This window comes from Fringilla coelebs (assembly GCF_963513975.1).
Source record: "Fringilla coelebs genome assembly, chromosome: 8".
Classification (NCBI taxonomy): Eukaryota; Metazoa; Chordata; class Aves; order Passeriformes; family Fringillidae; genus Fringilla; species Fringilla coelebs.
In genome coordinates this window covers 3,820,012-3,847,725 of record NC_140066.1, presented here as the reverse complement: position 1 = coordinate 3,847,725, position 27,714 = coordinate 3,820,012, and the positions used below count along the sequence as shown (strand labels likewise).

The following is a 27,714-nucleotide window of genomic DNA, read 5'->3' as shown; positions in this document are numbered from 1 at the left end:
CTCACAATCCCCGGATCCCCCTCACACTCACTCTCTTCCCGGCCTCCGGGTCCTCCTCACACGGCCCCGTTCCCCCTCACACACCGCCCATTCCCTGTCGCCGGATTACCCTCAAAAGGTCCCGGTTCCCGCCGCCAGGTGTCCCTCACAGGCTCCCGATCCCCTCTCGCACGCTCCGGATTCCCGGCCGCCGGATTCCCTTCAGACGATCCCCCCTGGTTTCCCCTCAGACGCTCCCAGTTCCCCCTCACACGCTCCTCGATTCCGCCCACCGGGTTCTCCTCACAGCCCCCGATTCCCCCTCACACGCTCCCGTATCTCCCTCACACTCTCCCGGTTCCCGGCCGCCGGGCCCCCCTCACAGTCCCCCCGCTCCGGCCGCTCCTCCCGCCCTGCCTCCCGGCCCGCTCCCGGCTCACCGCGGCGCCGCACGGAGCGCAGGCGGAACGGCTGCCGCTGCCACACGCAGCCGGCCAGGAGCGGGCCAAGCGCACCAGGGCCAGCTCAGCGCAGCGCCGCAGCAGCGCCTCGCCGCCCGGGCCCACCGCCGCCAACAGGCGGGAAGGCCCCGCATCCTCGGGCAGCGCCGGCCGCCGCAGCGCCTCCATCGCGCCGGGGCCCAAAGCGCTCGGCCCCGGGGAGGAGCGGCGCGATGGCGGCGGCGGTGCTGAGGATGATATCGCGATACGCGCGCACACCGGTGCAGCCGTGAGTGGCCGCCGCTCCCCCGGTACCCGGCGCGGCCCCGAGCCCCATCGCGGTTCTGGGCACGATCCCCCGGCCCCGCTCCCCTCAGCACCGAGTAGGGCCCTGTGACGGCCCGGTCACCCCCTGTCCCCGACGGGATTCCTGAGCACCGGACACCGGTGTGACAGAACGCGATTAAATCCCTGTAACTGCCTTTAACCCCTGACCCAAGAGTTGGCTCAGTTCTGACTTACTCGGCTCGTTTACTCTTGTTCTATTTAATTTAATTCAATGTAATTAATCTACAGGGATAATGGCATCATCTCTCCTTTTAGGGAGCTGTAGCCCAATTGACAGCATCTTAGGTTTAAGTTTACCTGATTTTGATCCAGCTGTCCTATTGTTAGAGGGTCAAATTGCCAAGTCCAAGAGACATGAATACAGATCTGAGGCAGAAAACATCTGGGTTTGTTGGCAATTTTCCAACCAGGTAGAGCCACAGCCTGGCCAGAGCCCAGACCCTCATTGGGAGGGTCTCCCTCACATTCCTTAAAAACAGATCCCTCAATAACAGCAGCTGTGAGATGCCCCAAACACAGCAAACTGCTGGAGTGCTCCTGTGAGAATAACTGGGGCTGTGTCTGATTGCCACAGGGCAGAAGCTGCCTTGCCCTCAGCAGGGCACAGCCCTGGCCCATCAGGATGGGTCACAAAAGGGTCAGCAAAGACCACAGGAGCTCAGCTCAGATGGGGCTTTTGACAGAGCCCAGAGATCTTATCCTGGAGCTCTGAAAACACAGGAAAATGATGAGACAGCCCTGGCTCAAGGCACAGCAACCCTGCTGGAACAAGAGGAGGGACCAAAGGCTGAGAAGGCAGTGCAGGGAAGGGCTGCAGGCAGCCTGGGCACAGAGATGCACCTGCAGCTGGGGAACAAACCAGAGAGATCCCAAAGTGACACCAGTCTGTAGACAGTCACACAAAGAGATGGCACAGCTCATGAAAAGCCAGGTATCAATAAGGTAATGATACCTTATGAATAATGCCTGTTCTAAAAATGAGTGAATTGACATGATGGAACCAATAGATCAGCAGTGACTGTCTCAGGAATTGCAGACAATATTCTTCCAGCATTCCTGTATCCATACCAGTGAAACACTGAACAGCTGACAATGGATAACAGCCATAATGTAGAACAACCCCCCACTCTGCTGTGTTATCTATGGAAGATAAACCAGAAGAGATCACAGTGAATGATCCTGTCAGGCAGTGCAGCACTGACACCTGTGCAACCTGTGAGAGGATCAAGGGCCCAACGAACTGTATCTGCTTCTGCCCAAAAGCAGGGGTTTATCAGTGCTTCATCACAGCTGTTTCAGTCGGATGTGTCTTATCTCTAGAAGCAAATAAAAATAACCATATCTTGCAATGTAAAAAACCCATATTTAAACAAAATTAACTTAGGACTTAAAATTAGTTGCAGTGTAATTCTAACTTAAAGTTAACATCTTTAATACTGAATAAAAACTGATCTTACTAAAACTGGAATAGAACATGAAACGGCTTAAAGTGAAGACTGAAACTTGACATTGTTCAAAATCAGTAACACTCAAACCTGACAGAAATCCACCTCAACGTAAACGAGTCTTAAAAAATTAACTTAATAGAGTAATAAAACATAACATTACTCAGACCTAGCTTTGCTTAATCTTAAGAACACTAAAATCATATGCTTAAAAGTTCTGGGTACTACAAAATGTAACTTATTCTGCTGCTATTAATAGCAAAAGGCACTGAAAATGTGAACAAAGTGTAGCTGAAATAACGGCCTGATGGTTTTACTGGAGAGATTAGAAAAATGTTATAAATATGTTGACCACATGTAATTTAAGACTGAGAAAAACTCATGGTAGCCACAAATTTTAAGGAACCATAAATTTACTCAGACCTTTTAAAGTGCAATTGTACCAAAAGAAACAACAATGTGGAATTTGGCAAGCTGTCCTACAAACCGGGTGCTTCTCGAGATTGTATTTAGTGTAACACCATATGGTCAATGTTTTCAGCATTTCTGTTAAAGAAATTAGATTATGTTGTACATTACAATAATTCACTGTGTTTACCACTTTGAATCTCTCCAGTAACAAGTCTCAGAGAAATCAGAGTACACGAAAAACACAAGATGAACATTAAAGAACCATTTCAGCACATATTTGAGGCATTCTAGCACACGGTGCGTGAGGCTTCGGTAATCAGGGGCAATCAGAGCCCTTCCGGCAGATGCCGGGGGTTCGCCCCGCCGGACGGGGGGAGCCACGGGGGTGTGAGGTCGCCCGGGGCCAAGCGGAGCCGCCGTGCCCGCCGGGCAAAGCCGAGCCCCGGCAGTGGGGAAGCCCCGGCGGCAGCGAGGGGCTCGGCGGGGAAAGCCGAGCTGCGACCCCGCCCGGGGCTCGGGGTGAGGCGGGGCAGCCCCGCGCCTGCCGACACCGCCGGGGTTTGCATTGCGCTCGGCCGAGCCGAAGGCACTCGGGTTCTGATCCCCGGTGCGGGCCGGCAGCGCCGGGAGGCGGCAGAACGGTGAAGGAACCGATCCGGGAGAAGGCAACGGGGGGAACGGGGGGAACGGGGAGAGGGGACGGGGCGGGGAACAAAACGGCCGCACCACGATTGGCTGCGCTCCCGAAGGCTGATTGGCCAAAACGTCCAAAATTCCTCACACACTAACGTCAGCTCTAAATGTGTAGCAGCAGCGGAAGGAACCGCAGCGGTGGCAGCACCCAGAGGTTGGCAAGGCGATGGCGGAGCTTAGAGGCGGCTTCAGTGCAGGTGCGAACCGCGGTCGGTTGTGCTCCGTTCACGGGTAGGGAGCCACAGCGGCCGTGCCGGCGCTCGGTGTCCCCGGGCTCCGAGGCGCCGGGACAGGGAATGCGGAGCACAGAGGTGAGTAGCCCGGCGCTGCTGGTTCTTGTCCCTCGGCAGGCGGACTCCGAGCCGCAGCTGCCCCGGGCCGGCAGCACCCGGCAGCTCCTGTTCCAGGGGCGAGGCCGCCGCGAGCGGAGCCGGGCCAGCAGTGTTGCTCTCACGGCTGCAGAGGGCGGCGGGAGCGGCTTGGAGTGCGGCCAGCGGTGACTGCATTGGCGGGGCCGCGCGGGGGCCGGGCCGGGGTGAGAGGAGAGGCCCAGAGCGCTTTTGCTGGCCCCGGGCACCTGGCCTGGCCCAGCCCAAAAATCCCTGCCATCATTCTCTGCACAGTTATCCAGCCCCACGGCGGCTCCGGCTCTGCGGGCAGGCGGCTTCAGGAATTCAGAGTGGGCAAAATGGGAGAGAGGGAGAGGAGGCAGCTGGTGCCAGTGGGTGAAATGTCTTTGCTGCCAGCTGGCAGGGAGAGGAAGAGGGTGAAAGTGGCACCAAGTAAACAGGAGAGAAAGAGGGACAAGGTTGCAGTGGTGGAAGGCGGCAGAGATGGCCATGGGGCAGGCAGGTATTTTGCTTTCCAGCTCCGTGGGAGGAAACCAAGAACTGTTTCTAGGAAAAGAGGAGAGAAACAGAAGATGGTGGATATCGTCGATAATTGGCATTCATTTCATATGCCTAAACCGCAAAGGCTCCGCGGGGCGCAGGGACGCTACGGCTCCTGTCCCGAAAACCTGCACTAATAAAAAGGGACCCACGCCGAAGAGCCTGGAGAAGAACCTCGGCCCCTCGGGACGCTGCTTCTGGGGGTCTCCCTCACTGCGGGCCGCGACCCTCCGCTCTCACGGACGGCCCCTCGCTGCTTTCCCGCACGACGAATGCTCAAAACCGCCAAAATCCCCCCTCACACCCACATCGGCTCTAAACCACGGTGCCAGCGGCCGTGCCCGCTGTGTCTGGCCGGGAGTGGAGCGGCGGCGGCGAGCGACACGTTCGTCTCATTCCGGAGCGACGGCGGCACCCGGAGCCCGGCGAGGCGGCGGAGGAGCTCGGAGGCGGCTCCAGCCCAGGTGGGACTCGAGGTCGGTGCTGCCCCAGCTCCCGGAGGCTGCGCTTGTCTCCGCAGCTGCCGCCGCACCTCTGGGCAGCGGGGACAGCGCAGCCAGAGCTGGCACCACCCGCCCGAGCCCCCGCAGGGCCGGCACCAGCAGTGACCGCTCATCGTGTCCCTTTCAGGGTGCCATCAGCGCCGGTGTAAAGCTGCTCCCGAGTCTGAACTCCCAAAGGCTTTGTCAGCACACCTGATGTCTCAGGAGACAGGTGCCGTTTATTCCAGGAAGAGAGATGCTGGCTGCTCCCGAGTCTGAACTCCCAAAGGCTTTGTCAGCACACCTGATGTCTCAGGAGACAGGTGCCGTTTATTCCAGGAAGAGAGATGCTGGCTGCGAGCAGGAGGAGAGTGAATTGTGCTCCATTTCTGGAGCTGGGAATGAGTCCCCGGAGAACAAATCAGAAACAGGGAACAGACACAGAAGATTGCTGGGTGAGTGCAGGGCCCCTGCTGTTGCCTCCAAGGAGGTGACAGTGTCACCTCCCAAGGACAGGACTGGCAGGTGTGTGGCTGTTTCCCGATGTCTGGAAGAGGCCCCATGCTCTGCTGGGCCCCATCAGGGGCTGGAAGCAAGAGCCCCAGCTGCCCCCAAGGCTGTGTCCCTGGCTGTCCCCACAGCTGTGTCCCTGGCTGTGTCCAGGCTCTTGGCTCTCTGGCTGCCAGCTGAGTGAGGGCCACACTGGCTCAGGGCTCCCTGCTCTGCTCCCTGGCCATGGGCTGAGCAGATTGCAGGCCCGGCTCTGCTCCTGGCAGCCAGCAGCTCTTTCCTGCTCCAGGTGAATGGTTCAGGTCCCATCCCGTGGGCACGGTGGTGCTGATTCTGCTGCTCCTGGTGCTGGTGCTGGCTTTGGTGGTGGCCTTGGCTGTGCAGTCAGGTAAGGGAGGGGCAGCAGCCTGGGCCCAGCCCCTCGGGGCAGATTGGGCTCCCTGCTCAGGGGAATCCTCACACCTTCTCCTCTTCCCCCGGCAGCAAAACAGGTTCTAGTTCCCTCTGCGACTCCACAGTGTGTTCTGTGCTGTCTCCCTGGCTGGGTTGGCTACAATGGTGTCTGCTACTACTTCTCACGGGATTACGGCACCTGGGAGCAGGGTCAGGAACAGTGCTCTGAGCTCGGGGCCTCCCTGGCCATTGCCAAGGATGAGGAGGCCATGGTGAGTGAGGGGCTGCGGGCGGTGTGGGGTGGCTGAGGGCAGCCTGGGGGTGCTCCTGGGCCGGGCTCGGTGCTCGTAGGGCCGGGGCTGCAGCCCTGGGCCGGGGCCTTGCAGGGAAGGAGCCCCGGCGTGCGGGGGCAGCCCCGGGCACGTGTCCCCCCGAGGGGCCGGGGCAGCTCCCACTCCTCTCTCCTGGGCAGGATTTGCTTTTCCGCCTCCGCGGGAGCGGCGATTTCTGGCTCGGGCTGCGCAGACGGGGCGAGCGCCTGCAGTGGGAGGACGGCAGCAGCTACAGCTCCCAGTGAGTGCCGGGGAGCCGGGCAGGGCCTGGGGGGACAGGGGCACAAGGTGTTCCCCTGGCAACCGGCGCTGGCTCTGCTCCTCCCTGCAGGGTTCCTGTCCTCGGCAATTCTGAGTGCGTGTACCTGGGTGACGGGAATAGATTGAGGAGTGAGAACTGCTCCAGTGAGCGGCCGTATGTCTGCAGCAAGGCCCAAGCTGCCCTGCAACAGGGGCTGCAGAAAGGACCTTCTCCACTCTGGGCAGTGCCATCTTCACCTCTGAGCCCAGCACAGGGCTGTCCTTCCTCAGCTGCACCCTGTGTTAATGCATAAATAGAAAAGCCAATAGCTTTCTTTGTTATTAATAACATATATAACAATCTCGACTGGCAAATCTGTATCACCCTCAGCTCTTGGAAATTACCACAAACTGGCCTGAACGTGATGCTTTAGCTTGGAAGAGGAAGAAGAGCAGCTGACATGTGCTGAGGAGGAACCCTACTTTTGTCATCAGGCACCTGACTGTGAACAAGGCTCTGTCAGCTGCTGGTTCTCTCTGTGTCTCTCGGCTTTGGAGGAGGACAGTCTGTCAGCTGCTGCTTGAAGAAGAGAATTCGCTGGCACTGCCATAACTCAGCCCAGAGCTGTTTCTCCTGCTGTGGGGTGAGCCTGTGCTTGTGAGAGCAGCCCCTGCACGGGGACCTCACTGTCACCCCTCAGTGCCAGGGGGCCCTGTCCCCCTGCTCGGTGCCCGGGACCCTGAGCTGGGCTCCCCCTGCCGGCCGGGCCCGGAACTGCAGCGAGGGGAAAGCGCCGGGAGCGGCCGGGCAGGGTCTGTGTCTGCCGGGGCAGCGCTGCGCTGGCTGTTACACTTGGTTATACTTTGTAATACTAATGAACGATTGTTTTCCATATTCTCATATCTTTGCCTGAAAGCCCCTTAATCTCAGAATTACAGTACATTGGAGGTAGGGTGATTACACTTTCCATTGCCAGGGAGACTCCTGCCTTCCCTAGCCAACACCTGTCTTCCAAACCAGAACACCCCCATCCCTCTCTGCAAGTGTGTGGGGAGGAGGGAGGGAACCGGGAACAAAGTGAAGCCCAGGCAGGAGAGAACAGCGTGGGCAAAGTATGTTTTTAGGATTTGACTTACTTCTCCTTCCTTTGCTCTGATTTCTTTGATAATAAATTAAATTAAAATTAATTTCCCAAGTCTGGGCCTGTTCTGCCCATGATGGGTGAGAGATCTCTGGCTGCCTTTATTGAGAGCCCCGAGCCTTTCCTGCTGTGTTCTGTTGCCTGCCCAGGGGCAGCAGGAGAAGCACAGAGCGCTTTTGCTGGCACCGGGCAGCTGGCCCAGCCCAGCCCAGGAATCCCTGCCATCATTCCCTGCACCATCACCCGGCCCCACGGCGCCTCCGGCTCCGCGGGCAGGCAGCTCCAGGAGCTCAGAGTGGGCAAAATGGGAGCGAGGGAGAGGAGGCAGCCGGTGTCAGTGGGTGAAATGGCTTTGGGGGCAGAGAGAGGAAGAGGGGGGAGAAAGTGGAGCAATGTGTTCTGGTTTAGGGCAATTTTGGGAGAAAAACTTTTAAAGGGGTTTCATCTGGAAACAAATTCAAGCTCCCCCACCCCCAACTGGTTTGGGAAAAACATTTCCTTAGAGAAAAGTGGGAAAAGCTGTTCATTTAACAGGCAAAGCACTCACCAGCACAAAAAAATGATCAATATTAAACAGCAGAACCTCTCACTGTTCAAAGAGATGACAAACTGAGAAAGTCTCCTCTGTGTGATATAGCTCAGTTCACTCAGTCCCTTATCAGTCCCTTATCAGTCCCTTATCAGTCCCTCATCTGTCCCTCTGGTGCCAGGCCCAGCCTGGTGGGTGGTAGGTGTGAGCCACCTGCACTCTCCTGGTGTTCAGTCCAGAGTTTGTTTAAACAGGCCCAAAGAAAAGGAAAAACCACAGTACAGGGAACTTCTCTGCCTCATCGAGGTAACAATTAAAACAGCAAAGGAGAGCTCTGCCTCGCCATCTGTTCTGCAGACAGCTCCAGCAGCAGCAGTGGCAGAGGGAGCGCAGGGTGTGATAACAACCTGGGCCTTCTTCCCTGCCCCTTTGCTCTCAGAACCTGCCGAAAGGTGCAGAATTATTTCTGGGCTAAAGAGCCAAACGGGGATATGAGTGTCATAAAGTCACCCCAGCACACTCCTGTACCTCCTAAAAATAAAACTATTAATCTTAACAAATTCCCTCCCACAGAAATTATCAAAAATATTAACTCATTGATAAAAATAAAACCTAGCAAAACATTTCCTCAAAATACAAAAATAGCCCATATAACAACTCGCTATAACAACAACAACATCAAACAACACACTATAACACCTAATATTGAAAAAACCATCCAAAATTCCATTAAAAAGTCTACCCATGGTTATTAAAAAAAACCTGCAATAACAATTTTAACCCCTAAAACCCTACAAAACAAGTTACATCAAATTTCTTTTTACCTCAACTCACCTCAACTATAACATTAAAAGAAAAAAACAGATATTAACTAAACGAAAAAATCAAAACTACCTTCATTATTATCAATAACATAATAACAAGTATTAGTACTATTAAACATACCATCTTACAAAACAAAACCACCATCAATTTTCTCTAACTAGTGCATAAACATAATCATAAAAAATTTAAAATATTATATTACATAAACTTATCTAACCACTCAGTCCACCCACAAACATCTTCAAAAATGAGATATTTAACAAATTAGATTAAAACAAACAATAAATCCTAGTTAATCAATTTATTTTTAAAAACCCAACTTTATACCTTATCTAAAAAGAAGTTACAAAATAAATTTCCAAATATTAATTATTATAATACCAGTATAAGTAATAGTATCTTATATAGTTCACTGTATACAACACATAACAAATACAACCATCAAAAAAGTTTTTACAGTCCAAAAAAGAAAGAAAGGTGTGAGAAATGGATTTGTAAAGAATTCTCAAACCCTGACAAAGCTCACACAGCCTTGAACATCTGTTTGCAAACGCTGAGATAAGGAGTGCTGACTTAGAGAGGTCACACAACAGAGATGGCATTGTTGAGAGGGAGATTGTTTCAATGAGTTTCAAAATATGGCCTTGAAAAAAGAGCAGGTACTTTAGAGAATTAGAACCATGAAAGATGCACTGAAACAGGGCCACATGAGGTAAAAATGCAGGTGATGGGGGTTAGGAGTAAAAGTAGTTCTGAAAGAAAACATTCACTTGTGTTAAAATTTTAGAAGTTTAGTAATAATGAAAATAGTAATAAAAAGGAGGACAATAGGAATTTGGACAATCAGAGTTAGGCCAACCAAAGACAATAAAACCCCAAAGAATTATGGATGTCTGGGTGCTTTTGCATTCTGCCACAAAAGCACACCTGGCTAACAAAGGATTAACCCTTAAAAGCAATAGCCTAATTCATATTCATATATCTCATACATGAATCAAACATTCCTTGCAAACTAAGGGGGTTTCTGCTTAATTTCAACTTTCCCTCTCACCTTGTAAATCAATCATTTTGGTCCCTCAAAGTCTGAGCTTTCCCGACAAGGAGGCAAGAGTTCTTCTCTTGGGATCTTGGTGAGTTGCTGCTGTTATCTCTATGCAAAGAATTTCTTGGTTATCTTATCCATCCCTCGAGCTACTTACAAAAAGTATCTTCCATCACATAGTTTCTATTTTAATAATATGCTATAGCCCAAAAACTATATTTACCACACTTCTAAAAAGAGATTAATACAGCTCTGCTTAAAAGAGACTAATACAGCATAACCTATCTAGTGTGAAAAATGCGTATTTTATGATTGGCTTTTTGCAAGTATTCAAATGAATATTATATGTGTTATGTTAGAAAGTGATGCTGTATTAATTGCCTTAAGTAGTGTGTTAAATACAGTTTTAGCATTATAACATAATGTTAAAATAGAAACTATGCTATGTAGGATACTCTTCTCCTAAAGAAAGGACTCGCACCGAGAGAGCAGCCACAGGACACCCAAATCTTTCAGAGAAAGAGAATTTATTGCTCCATTATCGAGTTCTTCCTGCCTTGCTCAGCCCTGAAGACGCCGTCAGGACTCAGAGGAAGAAGCTGACACTGCCCAGCCAGAATCCTGTGTGTGAATGGAATTAATGCATCATGGATGAGCTGTTTGAATGTGCAACAGGCTGTTGCTTTTAAGGGTCAATCCTCTGTTAACGTGGGGCCTTTTTTGGGCTTATTTTGCCCAGAAAGAGGAACCCAGACTGTCTGTAACTCTTTGTTTCTATTGTCTCATATTGTCCTAATCCAAATTGTCCAAATTATTATTACTCTAATTATATTGCTGTTTTTATAACCATTTTATTATCATTAAACTTTTTGTAATTTTAAAAACAAGTTGTTGGTGTTTTTCATATATAGAATTCATTTTATTATGTGCAAAGAGCCAATCATATAATAGGCATTTGTCATAGTGGTATTGTGTGGTAAAAGTTTTCAGCTAATATGCTGAAAAATATTCATAAGATATTGTAACCAGGAATTAAGTTAGCTGTTAATAGAATAACACTGACTCTGACATCTCTCAGCTCTCATTCTCCATTGAGACTGATCATGAAATCAAATCTTTTAAAACACCTCTGCGTTACCCTGTCAATACAAAAATAAAAACCCAACCTTGTAGCAGTGTGATGTCACAGCCTGTCTCAGGTATCCCTGTCCTTTCCCAGGCGCCAATCGCGTTCCTTCTCCCCACCCCTGACCCTGCTGCTGCTGTCTGTCCATCCTGGCATTCCGGAGGGCATCGAGTGATTGGCGGAGTTCAAAGGATGCCCTGCATCCCTGGGGGCCATTGGCCCTCCCAGGTGTCGCTTGCACCTGAGACCTGCCCGCCCAGCACCTGCTTGGAGGGATCCCTGCCCTTCCCCTCCCCTCTCCTAGAGTTTAAATTAGCCACAACCAGGGGTTCGGGATTCTGTTAGAGCTGTTCCGAGACTCAGAAGCCTGCCATCGGAATAAACTCTGGATCGACCTCTCTAGCAGAATCCACTCCTTTCCTTCGCCATTCGCCTTAAAGCATCTGCACAGAGGTAAAACCGGAGCTTTGCTTGTCTGGGCCTGTCCCGAGGGCCAATGACGAAAGGTGTCTGTGAGGCGAATGCACCGCACCTGCCGCCTTTCGGCCAAGCACCAAAGGCTCGACAAGCCCGGACAAGCCCCATCTGCACATATATTGGATATTAGTTCAATACAAAGCGTATCGCCTACCCTGGGTGCCGAGCCATCCCTGCTGCTCCCCAGAGCCCCGCGGGCACCGGGCCCGCCTGGCCCGCCCTTGGCAGCGAGGCCTCTCCTCCGTCCCTCGGGCCGGGCCGAGCCGCCAGCGCCACAGCGCCCCCTGCAGCCGCGGGGAGGCCCCGCACCCGCCCTGCCGGCCGCGTCCGCAACTGCAGCGAGGGGAAAGCGCCCGGGGCGGGAGAGGCCGGGCTGCGGCTGGGGCTGCGGGGGCAGCGCCGCGCTGGGGTGCGCTGGGGGACACACCGGCACAGAGCTGTCATTGTGCTCTCGGCTCTGCGCCCGACAGCCCCTTCATTGCAGGATTACAGTCATTCCCTTAGCAGATCCCTGTCCTTCAAACCAAAACACCCCCCTCCCTCTGGGCCACTGTGTGGGGAGGAGAGAGGGAGGGAACTGGGGATAACATGGAGCCCAGGAAAGAGAAAGCACTGTGGGGAAGGTGCATTTTCAGGATTTGGCGTACTTCTCATTCCATTGCTCTGATTTGTTTGATAATAAATTCAATTAAAATTCATGTCCCCACTCCGGGCTTCTTATGCCTGTGAAAGGTGAGAGATCTGTTGGTAAATGATGGAGAGCAGCCTCCCAAGCTCATCTGCCAGCTCCCTCATCCCCCTGGGGTGGATCCCCTCTGGCCCACAGATTTATGAACATCCAAGCAGCTCAGCAGTTCTCTGACTGCCTCCTCCTGGATAACAGGGGGTCCATTCTGCTCCCTGACACCATCTACCAGCCCAGGAGGACACTTGTCCTGAGGACAAGCTGTGTTCCCACTGAAGGCTGAGGGAAAGAAGGCATTGAGCACCTCTGCCTTCTCCTCATCTGCAGTTACTGAGTTCCTTCCTGCATTCAAAAGAGAACAAAAGTTGGTCCTTCCCTTCCTTTTTCTAGTAATACATCAGTAATCCTTTACAAAATTACCAAATTACGTTTAAGCTGAGCTTTGGCCTTCCATTATTTTTTTCTACATATCCTAGCAGCCCCCTTAAATACTTCCTGAGAAACCTGACCCTCCTTCCAAAGATGACACGTCCTACTCTTATTCCTAAATTCCTTCAAAACCTCATTCCCCATCCAGGCTGGACGTCTGCCTTGTTGAGGTCTTTTTTGGCACACAGGTACAGTCTGCTCCTGTGCCCTCAAGATCTCTGGTTTGAAGCATGCCCACCCTTCCTGAACTCCTTTGATTTCAAGGGCTGCTTTCAAGGGAATTTCTGAATAAGTCTCCTCAGTAGCCCAAAGTCTGCCCTCAGGAAGTCTAATGTAAAAATTCTATTGCTGTTCCTCCTGGTATCACCAAATATCAAAACCACTACAATTTCAGGATCTCTGTGCCAAATGAGGCCTCCAGCCAGCACATCTCCCACCAGCCCGTGTGTACTCACAAAGAGCAGGTGTGAGGAAGTCCCTCCCTGGAACGCTGCCCTGGAAACATGCCGGGAATGGTGCGGATCTGAACAGAGCTCATTTGTGGTTTCTCAGGCTCCCTGCCAACGCTCCTGTTTTCATCCTGGCTCTTTTTATCTGTTCCCGTGCTACCTGCCATCTGTTTTTGTTTGCAATTGCCTTCAGCCTGGCTCTTTTTTTGTTCTCGGCCTCACCTGCCAACCGTTCCCGTATGCAATTGAGCCCAGCCTGGCTCTTTGTTCCCTTCTCGACCTCCCTGAAACTGGTCCTGTTTGCATCCGCTCTTGACTCGCTTCCTCCCACGCCCCCTCCCCGCACCGCCGTCGGCTCTTTGTCCGTGCTGATTGTTCAAAACGGCCAAAAGCCGCTCCGACCCCACAGCGGCTCTACCCTGCGGTGCCAGCCGGAGCTCGGAGTGTCTGACCGGGATGGGAGCGGCTTCGGGCGGCACGTTCGGGTCATTTCGGAGCGGCGGCGGCACCCGGAGCCCGGCGAGGCGGCGGCGGAGCTCGGAGGCGGCTCCAGCCCAGGGGCGACCCGCGGTCGGTGCTGCCCCAGCTCGGGGCTCGCTGCGGGCGGAGGGGCCGCGGTGAGGGGCGGGGGGCTCTGGTGAGTTCCTTGTGCCGGGTCCCCCCGTGTCCCCCTGCGCTGAGATCGCCGAGGGAGCGGCTGCCCGCGGTCACAGAATAACAGAATCTCTGGGTTGGGTTGCAAGAGACCTCCAAGATCATCGAGTCCAACCCAGCCCCAACACCTCAACTAAACCCTTGCACCCAGTGCCACATCCAGGCTTTGTTAAACACATCTAAGGATGGTGACTCCACCACGTTCCTGGCGAGACCATTCCAGTACTTTATCACCCCTTCTGTAAAAAACCTCTTCCAAGTATCCAGCCTATATTTCCCTTAGTGCACATTAAGGGCCTGTGTCCCCTGGTTCTGTCAGTGCTGCCTGGAGAAAGAGCTCAGCCCCAGCTGAGCACAGCCACCTTTCAGGAGCTACAGAGAGTGATAAGGGCACCCCTGAGTCTCCTTTTCTCCAGGCTGAGCACCCCCAGCTCCCTCAGTGCTTCCTCACAGGGTTTGTGTTCCCAGCCCCTCTCCAGCCCTGTTGCCCTCCTCTGGATGCGCTCCAGCCTCTCAAGGTCCTTCCCACCCTGAGGGGCCAGAGCTGGACACAGCACTCCAGGTGTGGCCTCACCAGGGCCAGGTACAGGGGCAGAGTGACCTCCCTGCTCCTGCTGGCCCCACCATCCCTGATCCAGGCCAGGAGCCATTGCCCTTCTTGCCCACCTGGGCACTCTGCTGGCTCATGTTCAGCCGGCTGTGCACCAGCACCCCCAGGTCCCTTTCTGCCTGGGCACTGCCCAGCCACACCGTCCCCAGCCCAGAGCATTGCAGGGGTTATTGTGGCCAAAATGCAGGACTGGGCACTTGGATTTATTGAACTTCATCTCCCTGGACTCTGCCCATCCATCCAACAGTTCCAGGTCTCTCTGCAGAGCCCTCCTACCTTCCCACAGATGGACACAGCTCCCAGCTCCCTGTTCTCTGCAGATTTACTCATGAAAGCCTCAATTTCCTCATCCATGTCGCCAATAAAAATATGGAAAAATATTACTATTAAAAATTATGCCCACTAGAGACTGAGGCAAAGAAGGAAATAAGCACCTCTGCCTTCTCCTCATCTGCAGTTACTAAGTTTCCTCACACATCCAAAAGATAACAAAAGCTGGTCCTACCCTTCCTTTTACCAATAATATATTTCTAAATACATGTTTATTATCTTTTACAAAATTACCAAATTAAGTTCAAACTGAGTTTTGCCCTCCCTAATTTTTATCCTACATACCCTACCAGCCCCCTTAAAGACTTCCTGAGAAACCTGACCCTTCTTCCAAAGCTGATACATCCTCCTTTTATTCTAAAGTCCTTCAAAATGTTTCCGATCCAGGCTGGACATTTTCCTTGCTCACTCATCTTTGGGCACACAGGGACAGTCGGTTCCTGTGCCAAAGATCTCTGGTTTGAAGCACGCCCACCCTTCCTGAACAACTTTGTTTTCAAGGGCTGCTTCCCAAAGAACCTTCTGAATAAGTCTCCTAAATAGGCCCAAGTCTGTCCTCTGGAAGTTGAATGTAAAAATTTTATTGGTGTTCCTCCTGATATCACCAAATATCAAGAACACTACAAGTTCTTGATCACCGTGCCCCAGGAGGCCTCCATCCAGCACATCTCCATTTACAAAGAATAACTAACAAAGTTCTATCCCTGAAGGGCTCACTCACCAGCTGTGATTGCTGCGCCCTGGAAAGACTCTAAGATTGCTAAGCCCTGGAAAGTGCTTTGGACACGGACCAGATTCCTTCCTGACTGCCAAACGCATTTCTCGTCATCACCCCAATAAATGCTTCTATTGCTCGCCTCCTCTTCTCCCCGCCCCTCGCTGCTTCCCCGGGCTCAGTTTGTTCAAAAGATCCAAATTCCCTCCCACACTCAGTTCGGCTTCGCCCTGCGGCGGTGTGGCCGGGACCGGCGGGTCTGACCGGGAGCGGAGCGGCGGCGGCGCCCGGAGCTCGGAGGCTCCAGCCCAGGTGGGACCCGCGATCGGGTGTGCCCCTCTCGGGGCTGAGGGCGGGAGGAGGGGGCCGCTGCCCGGGCGGGAGGTGTCCGTGCCACCCGTGTCTGGGCTGCCACGGGATGAACTTGAACGTGCCTCAGAGCCCAAAGCGCTGCAGGCGCCGAGTGCGGGCAGAAAGCGCCGCATCCTCCTGCTCCGGGGCCGAGGCTTCTCCGTGTTCAGGAGCCGCTCCGTGTTCACGGGCAGGGAGCCACAGCGGCCGTGCCGGCTGAGTTAGAATTTAGGGCCAGCTTTTTCTTTCTTCCTTTGAAATACAAAGCCGTGTTTCGTGTCATGTAAATACAGGCAGCGTGTGTATTGTGATTCCAATATGTGTGGAAACCGACTATGGGAGAGTCATAAAGACGAACTCAAATAATAACTGAGGAAAGTAAAGTGTGCAAGAAGGGCTTTGATCCTATCCTTTGTTTGCAATTAATCTTTATAAGTTGATTTAGGAGCATTTGAATTGAAGCACTACGGATGTTGCTTTTTGACAGGAATTTTCTGCTTGTAGATAAGCCTTAAAGAGTTTTGCAATGATAACTTTGTGAAGTATAATTTTCGAATATTGCTTGTAGTAAGGATCTTTGAAACTATAGCTTTAGAATATATAACAAGGAAATATGCTTATCTCACGCCTTAATAAAAAAGTGAAAAGCAGCTTGAGAAAGGAAGATGAAAAACAACGGAATTATTAATAGATTAGAACAAGGGAAGCTGGACATCACTGTTTTGAGATTTATAGTCCTTGCAATTTAAAGGTGGACCTAAATCTGGAATCTGTACCTCACCAGACAGGAGATTTCCTTCTTCCTTTGGAAGCTGGACCCCCACCATCTGGGGATACTCCTTTTCTGGGATACACCCTTTGAAAAACTAAATCACAACAGTGTATAGAATTGTGACGTAAAAATTTGGAATAGAAACTGCTGAGAAAGCTTATGAGTACCCCGATAAATACCTGTAAGCCCCAACTATGGGTGTGCAGTTTGTGTGCAGCTGTGTCCCCACTGCACCCAGCACTGTCTTGCTCATACTTTATTAATTAATAAATTGATTGCCGCTTGAATATTGGCCTAGTCAAGCTTCTCATTTGTAACACTCCTCCCTTCTCCCTTCTTTTCTCTTCTCTGTTTGAATCTGAAGAGGCCTCGGCTGCCTCCCGTTTTCCTTCCTCTCTCACCCTCCAGGTCCTGTTTCCCAGACCTTGTTCTTTCCTTATAAAACCCTCGATAACCCGTTCCCCACTTAAGGCTTTGTTGGATCCTTGTTTTTCTACCTTCTGGCTGCTGTGGGTGCAGGTCTGGCTTTGAGGAGCACACCCTGCTCCCTCTGCTCCAGAAACCAGCCTTGCAGTTATCCCACTCTCCTGCTGCTGAGGGCTTCCTTAGGCTCCTGCTGAAATGAAAAATATCCAGGAAGCTTTTCCTTTCTTGGGATTAGAATGCTTTCTGCAAATCCTTGAGATGTGAGCATGATGGTTAAAACCCCACTGTGCAAATGAAGGTTTTCCCCTTTTTCCCCCCTCTCCATGCTCCATCCTCTCCCTTACATTGTCATCTCAACAACTGCTAAGGAAACCTTTCTCATCTTGTCAATTGGCAATGCAACTGCTCTTTAATTCAGGTTTAAAACAGGTTTTAAAGTCAGGCTCTGCCCAGGCTATTGATTTGCATTTTGGATGAAGTTGTTGGTGCTTCCCAAGCTCTGTGCTGCTTTAAAGCCTTTCTGGAAGGCTCAAAGAATGACCCTGGCAGGGAGTGCAGGAGCCTTGTGCACTCCTTGTTTAGAAATGGAGTGCATTACACCAGGTTCCTTTGAAAGCCATCTGGAGTCAGTGAAATTAAGGCCCTGGAATTCCTTTGGGAAATGCTCCATTTAGGACAGACCCACCCTGCCAGAAGCTGTTTGTCTGATGGTCAGTTCATGCTCTGGTCAGTGCAGGGCCAGCCCCTCAAGGAATGCATGAGCCAAAGCCAGCAAGGAGAGGAAAAGTCATGAGCTGAGCTCAGAGAGCTGGGCAGAGGAAATGCCACAGATGTGCCTGGAGCATGGCCCTCCCCAGCAGCTTTTCTTACAGTTCAGTGTTCAAAAAGTTGAAAGCTGATGCTCAGGACTTTGGGATCTGGCTTGTAACTGCAGAGGGGATGAGCTCCCTTACTGGAACTTAGGCACTGGAGTGCCCCAAGCCTGCAGCCAGATTGCTTCTCCTTCAGCTTAAATTAAATGTCCTCTCTTTTTTTGGTAGTTTCTATTTTTGTCTGTTTGTTTTGTTTTGGTTTTTTTTTTAAGTATCCTCAGAGATGCTACATGAAGAGAAAGAGAGCAGAAAGAAGCTGGAGCAACACTGGCACAGTAATTCATATTTAACTCTTTCTCTTTTCCTTTTCAAAATATATGTAGATAACATGAACTTTTCAACTCTGTGGTTTGGGACAAACACTCTTTTTTCCCTTTCTTTGGAAGAGATATGCAAATCCTGAGACCCTGGGCCAATGCTCCCTGCATTTCATTTATGTTTTTACAATTAAACAAGGGGCAGATAAGATTGACAAAGATGACAAAACTCAGGAGCTCGCCGGGCAGCAGCCTCCAAACTCTTGGCTGATGCAGAGAGAAGTAGGGTGTGAAGACGGCTTTCCAGTGTAAGAATAATCCATAATAACCTGCTCACTGACATCAAAGTCACTCCTTAGAAGCCATTTGTTATTTCCCGAGCTGCAGGAGCTGGAGTGTTTGACAGAGCCTGTGCCGCGCCCGCCGGGCCCAGCGGGGCTGGAAGCTCCACGGAGCAGCTCAGCGCCCGCTCCGCGCTCGGCCCTCCGAGCCCGGCACGGAGCGGGGGCTCCGGGCACATCCCCATGCTGGGGCACAGCCGCTGCTCGGGCCCGGGGATCCTTTATCCCCTGTGCAGCTGCCAGGGGCTGAGGGCACAGTCCTGGTTCCCAGGCTGAAACCCCTGCTGCTTTACCTCTCATTCTCTTGACAAGATTTGTGTCATAATAAATTCCAATAACTCCCCCAGTCGTGTCTCTTATTCCGGTGACCGGTGACCGATCTCTCCCTGGCCTTTTCCCGACCCTCGAGCCTTTCCTGTTGTGTTCTGCTGCCTGCCCAGGGGCAGCAGGAGAGGCACAGAGCGCTTTTGCTGGCACTGGTCACCTGGCCAGGCCCAGCCCAGGCCCGCCCAAGAATCCCTGTGATAATTCACTGTACAGACCCCCAGAAGCGGCTTCCCCGGGGCTGCGCTCCTTCGCCAGCTCCAATAGAGTGGGGCCCCTTTCTTAGAACGGCTTTCTTCAGAAAAAAGAGCGATCTGACTTCTCCCCTCCTCCCCTCTCTTCCTCGCCCCTCGCTGCTTTCCCCGCACGCTGATTGCTCAAAAGGCCAAAACCCCTCTCACTCCAGACATTTTCTCTACCCTGTTCCGCCCTGCCCGCTGTGTCTGCCCGGCAGCGGAGCGGCGGTGGCACCCGGAGCCCAGCGAGGGGCAGGGGGCTCTGGCGAGTTCCTTGTGCCGGGTCCCCCGTGTCCCCCCTGCGCTGAGATTACAGAGGGAGCCATTGTAAGAGTTCCATCAAGAGGGAGCCTCCATTTGAAGGGACCTTCACATATGAAAAGATGTCTGAAAGCCCCCAGAATGATCTTCATTGAGGGAAATCGCAAAGGAAACTGTATTTCCCCTCATTTTAGGAGGCTAAATTGAGGAAAAATCCCCCTTGATTTGTCACAATATAAACAGGCGGGACACTGTTTCTTCATCCAGGAAAGGCTCATCTTTACTGCACAGCTCATATTTTATAGGATTATCAGCTGGCACCGTGTTAGATCTTTTTGGCTCACAACACTCTGACACTCAGTTCATTGGTCAGTAAATGGCATTTTGCATTGCTATTAAACCTCTCTATTTTTGGCTAGTTTACATTTATTCTTCACTGATTCGTATGGGACAGATTTCTTGTTTTTGTGAGTATGAACCTGTTTTTCTTTACAACAATGGATTGTTCTGCAAACTGATTCTCATTCCTCTGATTCTCTCTCATGGGAATTAACAGAAGAGCTGTGAGCTGCACCCAGCCCAATCAGCAGGCCTAAACCATGGTATTAAAGGCTTTTCTTTAATAGGGTTTCTAGACATATGCAACAATTCCCCTTTCTTTTTGTTTTTTAAAAGAAGCTTATGTATTCTGATGTTAAAACAGTTTGGTCCTCTGAGATTGTTCCTGTCTGTTCTGTTAAACTTTCTCTGGATCTCAGTTCGGCATTGAGCACCTTCCTCACAACCCTGTGTTAAGACACTTCCCTGCCCTTCATACAGAAACTGCATTCAAACTTTTGTCCTCCTCCAGCACCAAGACATCATCACTCTGCATTCCAATATCCCACAGTCTGCTAACCACCCCCTCCCCTTCTTCACCTTCTCTGTTTCTTTTCTTCTTACTTTCTTTTCTTTTCCCAATCTTTTTCTCTTTTCTTTGTTTCAAGGTACCTCGGACTGTACGAAGGGTATACACAACCAGTTTACTTCTAAAAGTAAGCTTACAACTTTCTTGTACTAGGACTGCAGTAGCTGTTATAGCTTGGATACACGCTGCCCAGCCAAGGCTTATTTGGTCCAACATCTTTGATAAATAAGCTGCTGGTCTCTTTACTCCTCCCACCCCTAAATTGGAATGCTATGAGCGACTCCATTTTCTACATTTATGTACAAATGAAAAGGGTTTTTCTAACGAAGGTAAGCTTAAAGCTGGTACTTAAGCCAGCTTTAATTTCAGCTCTCCTAATTTAACATAATTTTCCTTTGTTAATCTTCCATATAAAAATTTTATTGCTTGTGTGTACCCATCAAACCATAATCTGCAATATCCCAATAATCTGAGTAGTTTTCTGATTTCCCTGTTTGAAGAGGGAGGGGGAAGAGATAAAATTCCTGCAATTCTCTCAGGGTTGAGTTTCCAGTGACTCATACTTGTTAAGTGTCCAAAATATTTTACCTCTAGTTCTACAAATTGCAGTTTTCCTTTTGATACCCTTAATCCTTTTTCCCCGGAGAGGATTCCAAAGTTACACAGTAGCTTCTCTAACTTCAACTTCAGTTTCTCCAGACAATAAAAGATAGTTTCTATTGGGCTTCTTCAGTGGGAGAACAGGGGTGTTATGAGAAGACATATAAGGTTCTAACATCCCATCCTTTATAATTCCTTCTATTACTGGCTTCAAACCTTCCCATCTTTCTAAGGATATAGGATACTGACATGCACATATGGGACAATCTTCTCTCTCAGTTGTGACCTTTGTGGGGTCAATATTTAATCCTCCTCTATTTCTTTCTCCAGCCCAAACTTCCTTGTTATTTTTTCTCATCCTCTTAGCCAAGTTTTAAAACCGTAGCTGTCATTTTCTCTTCCTCTTGTATAACTCCTATTTCTAGTTTTACTTGTAACTCTCTTTTTATTAAATTGCTACCTGCCCCAGGGACCAATAAGACATCCCCCATCAAAATTTTAGTTTCTCCCTCAATTACCACATCTCTATTGTCAGGAATTGTGAAACTCTCTCCTTTTGTTCCTGTTACTTTTACAACCTTTTTGAATACTTAAGAGGCATGTTCTTTCTGTCTGTTCTGGTTTGAAAGCAAAACCAGTGAGAGACTCCAAGTCAAAAATACAATTTATTAGGGAAAAGGAAAAACCAAAATACGTTGAATTAAGTAATCCTCTTTCTTTCTAATTTTTTCTAAAGGTATGTACTACTCCAAAAGCATACCTTGAATCAGTATATATGGTTCTTTTCTTTTGTGCTAATTATTCTAGAGCTCTTTTTAAAGTATATAATTCACAAGTTTGAGCTTACCAGTTTGAGGTTAAGGTTAATTTCCCTTATTCAATAGTTTGTGTGTTCAATAGTTTTTCCTATCAACTATTGCATACCCTGTATTTTATCATTTTGCAAGGATTTGTATCTCTGTTAGCTAACATAACTCCCAAAGGGCTATTTTGGGCTATCTCTGCTAGTGTGCTTTTTACTCCCTTTTTTCTTTCCTGTATTTAGCTTCCTGGTTTTCTGTCCCATTTTTCAAGATCTTATTTATCCATCCCTGCCTCTGTTTTTCACTTTCTCTAGCAACCTAAATACCACCTTCTTCCGACCACACACACAAAAAATTAAAAACCTTTTCTCTCACACTGCTTTTCAATACAATACAGCTCCCTCCAAGGACATATAGTGAAGCTTAAAACAAACAACCTACATTACACATACTTTCATTTGTCTACTTTCACTCACTTTCATTGCTCATTCACCTTCACACATGCCTTCACACCCTCAAAACCCAAAGCAGATCCCTGTCACCAGGGAATCGCGGGTGCGTTTGGCCCCCCTGGCCTCGGGGTTGGCCTCGGGGTTTCAGGATCGCCGGGTTTCAGCATCGGGGTTTCAGTACCGCCTCCGGGAGGGGCCCCGGCTCTGCTCACCTCCGGTGCCCGTTCCCCTGCGAGGCTGGCTGCGTGTCAGTCACGCTCTGTAGCCACGACCCTTTAACAAGCCAGAGAGAACAATGGCCTGTTTGCAGGTCACACACGTGTTCTGCCACAGCCCCCACCCGCCCAGGGGAACAACGGCTGATTTTGTGTGTGACTCACTCTCACATACACACAAGAAGAAAACAATAAGGTACCTGTGACTTTCAAATCGCCTGTTACAATTCCAGGTGTTACTGGCCAGTCCCAGTACTCTTGAATATCCCTCAATCCAGCTGTGTTGTCCGGCTCCGGATGCTTTGGGCATTCTCAATCCAGCAGAATTTTGCTCAGCCCTGGATGTTCCTGGGAATATTAATACCTCAGCTCAGCAGGTTGAATCCTGGATGCGCTCGGGCATTCTCATCCCTCAGCCCAGCAGAATTTTTAAGGGCCCCTTCCACACTTTTCTTTTTTATTTTATTCTGCTTTCCCAGTGGATTTTGTCAGGAAAACCGTCAGCTCCCTTCCTCCAATGGGTCCCAGCCCTTCCCTGAGACCTGATCCCAGTTTCTCCAGGGGGAATTCTCTCACACTTTTTATCACTCACTTTGTCTGTTTACTGGCTGCTTTTCTTGGGAAAAGATGAAAACACAGCATTTCATCGGGGACTACTCACTCACTTGGCAGGTCTGGGATATGCAGCCCATCTCTCAGCCACACACAGTCATCCCCCCACCCCGTACCTGCTCCAGCCTAAAAAAATACCCATTCTTTATCCTTGGGTCTTCATCTTCATGTACACTTTTGTCTTAGGGGGTCAATTACCCTGGTTTTAGAGAATACTTTCCCTTTTCTTTGTTTTATTGTCTCTTTTTGTCCACTGGTTGCAGCCTGCATCTGTTGGCCATCCAGATGAAACAGAGGGAGGCTGCCGAATGGGCAGGGTGTGCCTTCCCTACTTGGGATCCCCTAGGGCCCTGGCAGCGAGGTGCTGATCTGAGTCACAGCACCAAAACTGTGATAAACCCCAATCCCCTGTTTTAAAATTGTTGAAGTTTAATACTAATAAAATGGTCATAAAAATAGTAATACAAATTAGAGCAATAAGAATTTGGACAATCACAGTTAGGACAATAAAGGACATTAAGAGCAAAGAATGACGAACATTCAGATGCTTTCCTCAAAAAAGCATGGCTCACTAACAAAGGATTAACTCGTAAAAGCAATAGCCTGTTGCATATTCATACATCTCATACATGATTCAAAAACTCTTTGCAAACAACGGATGTTTTCTGGTTATTGTCAACCCCCCCCTTCCAATCTTGTAAATCATGGTCAGACTCCGTTGAGTCACTCTCTTCCTGATTGAATGGTTTCTTAGCTCCTATGTACATGTTTAATGCTCGGCATGTCCATCCCTCGTCTGACTCGTATCTCGGCCAGTAGACATGATCATTCCTAATTTCCCTTCTGGTCCATTCCAATACCAGTACTGAACCGCTTTGTTCTCATCCTTATCTCTGGTGTTGGGGTCATTTTTCCACCGGGCTAGCTTCCTTCCCAGTGGACTATCTGGAGGGATGCCCATTGGTTCCTCTTCAATTTCTGCTTCTTCCTTTGGGGATCCGCTACTCACCCATGATCCCATCCTGACCAGCAGATCACAGGTCTTTCCCTGACAGAGCCCGACTTTCCAACCGGAGGCCCTCCCGACAGGAGGGCGAGGGAAAGGGGAGAGAGAGAGGAAAAAAAAAGGGGAAAAAAACTAGGAAAAAAGCTTTACTTCTCTTTCGAAAAAACCTATGGTCCAGGAGGCTTCTGTCCCCAGCCCAGCCTGGCTCAACACGCTCCGCCCCGACTTGCACAGCACGTCAAGTGTTACACCTACTGGCCGCGCACTGGAGCCCGGCAGTGCCCCTCGTGAACCCCCGCTCGACGCCCTTTATGTGCGCTGGTTCTGTGCTGCAAAACCCTTCCCAAACCCTCCACCGGCCTAAGGGAAATCTCCGCTTTCCTCTTCACCATGCGTCCCGCCCTGCCCTCCAACCACCCAATATCCTAAAACTCCAACAGATCAGGACGGGTCTAATACAGTACTGACGTGGAGTTCGCTTCCTATACCGGAGTTACGGAGTAATTGTCTGGCCAAAAAATAGTACCCACCCCTTTTCTTCTCTTTTCTTTATCCAGCCTCCTGCTGTCTCCGGGCTTCAGCCGGCAACCACCAGTGGCCCTGGGAGTGTCCAACAGACTCCGCTAAATTTGTGGTGTGGGCCACAAATTGCGAAAACTCCTGGCACCACAGGGGTGAGGTGTTTATCCTGGACGAGTCCCCAAAACTGTGAGAAATAGCTACTCACTTTTTATAATTTTAAACTTTATCAAAAATACAACAGAAGACTGAAAAGAGAAAATGTTACAGAGGCGGGAGCAAAGGATTTTCCCCATGAAGTGCTCACCCACACAATAGATGTTTGACATTTTAACCCTTTAACTCCTCCCCAAGATCTGTCCTTCTTCACTATCCAGTGGCGGAGATCACATCCTCCTGACTGGAAGTCAGATATTGCCACAGTGACAAGCCGACCCTCCCAGATGTCCCAACTTCGGCATTCTGTTGAAAACAATGCAAGGGGATAAAAAATAATGGTAAATCTATAAAATTTTTCTTAACCTATATAAAGGATATTTATCTGTTAATTGTGAGAGTCAACCATTGCATTACTGATCTATAACAAGCCGGTGCCGAAGCAGCGATGGCTCATCCCGGCTGCTGTCGGTAGGACAGAGGTGGCTGCTCCGTGCCCGGGACAGTTCCCGCCCGTGCGGAACCAGGCTCGGGGCCGCTGCTCGGGCGGGAGGTGTCCGTGCCACCCGTGTCTGGGGCTGGCAGGGGATGAACTTGAACGTGCCTCAGAGCCCAAAGCGCTGTATCCTGCCTGCTCCGGGGCCGAGGCTTCTCGGCGCTGCCCTGTGTGCTAGGAGCCGCTCCGTGTTCACGGGCAGGGAGCCACAGCGGCCGTGCCGGCGCTCGGTGTCGCCGGGCTCCGAGGCGCCGGGGCAGGGAATGCGGGGCACAGTGGTGAGCAGCCCGGCGCTGCTGGTTCTTGTCCCTCGGCAGGCGGACTGCGAGCCGCAGCTGCCCCGGGCCGGCAGCACCCGGCAGCTCGCAGGCGCTGTCAGCGCCCGTCCCGGCACGGAGCTGGGCTGCAGAGCCACAGGGGCCGGGGCTGCGGGCACCGCAGAGCTCCCGGAGGCTGCGCTTGTCTCCGCAGCTGCCGCCGCACCTCTGGGCAGCGGGGACAGCGCAGCCAGAGCTGGCACCGCCCGCCTGAGCCGCGGGGTCCCGCAAGGCCGGCACCAGCAGTGAGCTCTCATCGTGTCCCTTTCAGGGTGCCATCAGCGCCGGTGTAAAGCTGCTCCCGAGGCCGAACTCCCAAAAGCTTTGCCAGCACTCCTGATGTCTCAGGAGACAGGTGCCGCTTATTCCAGGCAGAGAGATGCTGGCTGTGAGCAGGAGGAGAGGGAACCCTGCTCCACTCGTGGGGTTAGGAAGGACCCCCACAAGGACCGATCAGCAACAGGAAATAGACACAGAAGATTCCTGGGTGAGTGCAGGGCCACCCCTGTTGCTTCCAAGGAGGTGACACTGTCCCCTCCCAAGGACAGGGCTGACAGGTGTGTGGCTGTTTCCCGATGTCTGGAAGAGGCCTCGTGCTCTGCTGGGTCCCATCAGTGGCTGGAAGCAAGAGCCCCAGCTGCCCCCAAGGTTGTGCAGTTCTCCTGCTGCAGCCTGTCCCCACAGCTGTGTCCCTGGCTGTGTCCAGGCTCTTGGCTCTCTGGCTGCCAGCTGAGTGAGGGCCACACTGGCTCAGGGCTCCCTGCTCTGCTCCCTGGCCATGGGCTGAGCAGATTGCAGGGCCGGCTCTGCTCCTGGCAGCCAGCAGCTCTTTCCTGCTCCAGGTGAATGGTTCAGGTCCCATCCCGTGGGCACGGCGGTGCTGATTCTGCTGCTCCTGGTGCTGGTGCTGGCTTTGGGGGTGTCCTGGGCTGTGCAGTCAGGTAAGGGAGGGGCAGCAGCCTGGGCCCAGCCCCTCAGGGCAGAGCGGGCTCCCTGCTCCCTGCACAGGGCAATCCTCACACCTTCTCTTCTTCCCCCTGCAGCAGCACCACAGGTTCCAGTTATACCCGTGACTCTGCAGTGCTGTCCCTTTGAATGGGTTGGGTACAGAGGGGTTTGCTACTACTTCTCACGGGATTACAGCACCTGGGAGCAGGGTCAGGAATGGTGCTCCAAGCTCGGGGCCTCCCTGGCCATTGCCAAGGATGAGGAGGCAATGGTGAGTGAGGGGCTGCGGGCGGTGTGGGGTGGCTGAGGGCAGCCTGGGGGTGCTCCTGGGCCGGGCTCGGTGCTCGTAGGGCCGGGGCTGCAGCCCTGGGCCGGGGCCTTGCAGGGAAGGAGCCCCGGCGTGCGGGGGCAGCCCCGGGCACGTGTCCCCCCGAGGGGCCGGGGCAGCTCCCACTCCTCTCTCCTGGGCAGGATTTGCTCTTCCGCCTCCGTGGGAGCGGCGATTTCTGGCTCGGGCTGCGCAGACGGGGCGAGCGCCTGCAGTGGGAGGACGGCAGCAGCTACAGCTCCTGGTGAGTGCCGGGGAGCTGGGCAGGGCCTGGGGGCACAGGGGCACAAGGTGTTCCCCTGGCAACCAGCGCTGGCTCTGCTCCTCCCTGCAGGGTTCCTGTCCCCAGCAATTCCCAGTGTGTGTTCCTGGCTGATGGGAATAGATTGAGGAGTGACAACTGCTCCAGTGAGCGGCCGTATGTCTGCAGCAAGGCCCAAGCTCCCCTGTAGCAGGGGCTGCAGAAAGGACCTTCTCCACGCTGGGCAGTGCCATCTTCACTTCTGAGCCCAGCACAGGGCTGTCCTTCCTCAGCTGCACCCTGTGCCTTGCACTTCCTCTCAGGGTCACCTCAGTGCCTCTGCATGCCCAGTGCCAACGCTGGGCTGGGGCTGCAAAGGAAAAGTCTCTGCAATCCATCCTGCCACCGATGCCGCCTGGAGTGAGTGCATTGCCCTCATGATACAACAAGCTCTGATGAGAACTCCAAATCTCCCTGGCATCTTGGAAATCATCACAAACTGGTCTGAATGTGACACTTTTGGACTGTCTTTGGAAGAGGAGGAAGAACTGCTGACACGTGCTGAGGAGGAATCCCACTTTTGTCATCAGGCACCTGACTGTGGAGAATAGTCTGTTGTCTTTCTATCTGTCTGTCTGCTGTGAAGGATCTGACTGTCCTCCCAGGCTGGAGCATGACAAGGATTTGTCTCTCTGAGGGAGAAGCAGTGACATGACATGGCATGACTGTAACCCCCATCCCTCTGTGCCACTGTGTGGTGAGGAGGGAGGGAGGGAGGGAACTGGGGACAAAGTGAAGCCCAGGAAGGAGAGAACAGCGTGGGGAAGGTGCATTTTTAGGATTTGCTGTACATCTCATTCCCTTGCTCTGATTTGTTTGATAATAAATTCAATTAAATTTAATTTCCCCAGTCCGAGCCATGATGGGTGAGAGATCTCTGGCTGCCTTTATTGAGAGCCCCGAGCCTTTCCTGCTGTGTTCTGTTGCCTGCCCAGGGGCAGCAGGAGAGGCCCAGAGCGCTTTTGCTGGCCCCGGGCACCTGGCCCAGCCCAGCCCAGGAATCCCTGCCATCATTCCCTGCACCATCACCCGGCCCCA

The 27,714-nt window shown here is 51.7% G+C and overlaps 2 protein-coding genes across 2 annotated transcripts; both read left to right on the top strand.

Moving 5' to 3' along the window:
* Positions 1-4,525: 4,525 nt before the first annotated feature.
* LOC311156693 (uncharacterized protein) lies at positions 4,526-27,367 on the top strand (the record flags this gene model as incomplete). The annotated part of the gene is made up of 6 exons (XM_084210872.1): positions 4,526-4,670; positions 25,371-25,586; positions 25,942-26,040; positions 26,146-26,318; positions 26,519-26,619; positions 26,710-27,367. Coding segments are annotated over 6 exons (852 nt in total), but the record flags the coding sequence as incomplete, so codon positions are not given.
* On the top strand, positions 4,527-7,533 carry LOC311156128 (C-type lectin domain family 2 member E-like). Its single transcript, XM_084209858.1, has 7 exons — positions 4,527-4,682; positions 4,837-4,920; positions 5,012-5,143; positions 5,488-5,586; positions 5,682-5,863; positions 6,064-6,164; positions 6,255-7,533. Exons 2-7 carry the CDS (start codon positions 4,905-4,907, stop codon positions 6,475-6,477), a joined length of 753 nt encoding a protein of 250 aa, XP_084065984.1. The 5' UTR covers positions 4,527-4,682; positions 4,837-4,904; the 3' UTR covers positions 6,478-7,533.
* Positions 27,368-27,714: the final 347 nt, after the last annotated feature.